This window comes from Galeopterus variegatus, unplaced genomic scaffold (genome assembly GCF_000696425.1).
Source record: "Galeopterus variegatus unplaced genomic scaffold, G_variegatus-3.0.2 Scaffold4643, whole genome shotgun sequence".
Taxonomy (NCBI): Eukaryota; Metazoa; Chordata; class Mammalia; order Dermoptera; family Cynocephalidae; genus Galeopterus; species Galeopterus variegatus.
In genome coordinates, this window is record NW_007730754.1 from 127592 (window position 1) to 129336 (window position 1745).

The following is a 1745-nucleotide window of genomic DNA, read 5'->3' on the forward strand; positions in this document are numbered from 1 at the left end:
GTTGCGATCCGTTGCCGGACACGGAAAAAGACAAAAAGACAAAAAAAAAAAAAAAAAAGTAAAAATGTTCATGATACATAAAACAAAAACAAGAAGAAAAAACATTGAAATAGTACAAAAGATTCTAAAGGTGAAAAAATTCAGGTCTCACTTTCCTAGCCCCAAATTCTTCATTACTACTATCGAAAGATGCTCACTGTTGACAGTCTCTTATTTTTCCCTCTAGTAATCGTCTGTGCATAGGCAAGCATATATATCCTACATGTGCACATGCACAGAAAGGCCTTTAGGAAACTGTCAGCAGGATTTTGCTGTACGTGTTTCCCGCACATCTTGCTTTTTTCTCTTAATAATATGTCTACGATGTTCTTTATCAGCACTTATGGAGCTGCCTCTTGTTTTGGTGTCTTTGTGATGAGTCATCAAGTGGTGTACTTTGGCTTATCTGACCAGTCTCCTAGTGATGGACATTGAGATTGTTTCCATTTTGGGGAATGCAGTCAGTGCTGTTATGAGAATCCTTGTGCACATAACCCTTAAGATATATTGCTAGTGTGGGGTTGCTGGGTTGAAAATATGGGAATGTTGTGATAGAAGGTACACATCACCTTACAGAAAGCCCAGGTCATCATATGCCCCTGTAAATGGCAGAGAGTGTTAATTCCTCACAGCCTCACCAATTCTGGGTAGTGTCAAATCTGTGATAGGGAGGGCCTGGATTTTTCAAAATTTATTCAAAGCTGTTTTCCTTGTTAGGGTACTGCGTTCAGCAGATCCTGATCGCTTCCAGGTAATGTTCTGCTACTTTGAAGATAAAGCTATTCAGAAAGACAAATCTGGTAAGCCTATTATGATGATACTCTCATGATGAATTGAGCTTTGAAAGGATAAAAAGGAATACTACTTCCTATTTTCTGTCTACATAGAGAAAATTTATGAAGTTACATACTACACTGGAAAGATCAGTATAAAATATACAACCTTAAAATATACGTCTTTCTGCCTCTGCCACTTTTGCAAGGGCCCTAAAACAGAAGGCATGTCACTCTGGCCCACTGCCTGTGCTCAAGTGTGACCCTGGTCCCTAATACTATCCTCTGCCAAAAGGAACCAGGGCTCTTCGGATAGTCATTGATGGACCTGGAGCATCTTACTGTTGTCAGAGAGCAGTCATGCTTTTTAAACATCAGGAGCAGGCTGAGAGGACCAAGGAACCAATTTAAAAGGATTCCCAATGGACAAATTATCATGATTTGAATATAAATACAATATTTTTATTATATTGCTTAATTGAAACAAGTTTTGATTGTGAGAGGTTTGAGTTCATGACACTCCAAAAAGAGTAAAGTTTAATATAAAATGAACAAGAAGATGGTTGTAATTACAAAAGAAGGATGAATACACTGGGATGTGTATGTATATGTATATATAACGTTTGTTTTTCCATTAAGTATTCGTGAAGTGGAGCCATGTAGTTTTTTCTCTTTGTGTAATCAGGAAAGAGGAAACACCAGGAAAAAGCCACACAGTCCAGGAAAAGGGCAAGCACCAGCAGTAGAGGGACTGGTCACACCTGATCTCAGACAGTGACCAGGTAGCAAGAGCATCCAGTGGGTGATGGTCAGCGGGATCCCACAGAGTAGCCGGTTAAAGATGCTCTATTAGCCGAGACCTCCAGAGAGAGCTGGCTGCGGGCACGGCCATCATCATGAGGGTCTCCATGCCTTGGTGGCTCTGCCAATTGT

At 40.2% G+C, this 1745-nt stretch overlaps 1 protein-coding gene across 2 annotated transcripts in view; it reads left to right on the forward strand.

Moving 5' to 3' along the window:
• PI4KA (phosphatidylinositol 4-kinase, catalytic, alpha) overlaps positions 1-1745 on the forward strand; it is a 131235-nt gene that overhangs the window by 86172 nt on the left and 43318 nt on the right. For both annotated transcript variants that reach the window (XM_008588039.1, XM_008588038.1), the window contains one exon: positions 757-839. In XM_008588039.1, coding sequence (XP_008586261.1) covers positions 757-839 — 83 coding nt within the window. The remainder of the gene's footprint in view (positions 1-756; positions 840-1745) is intronic.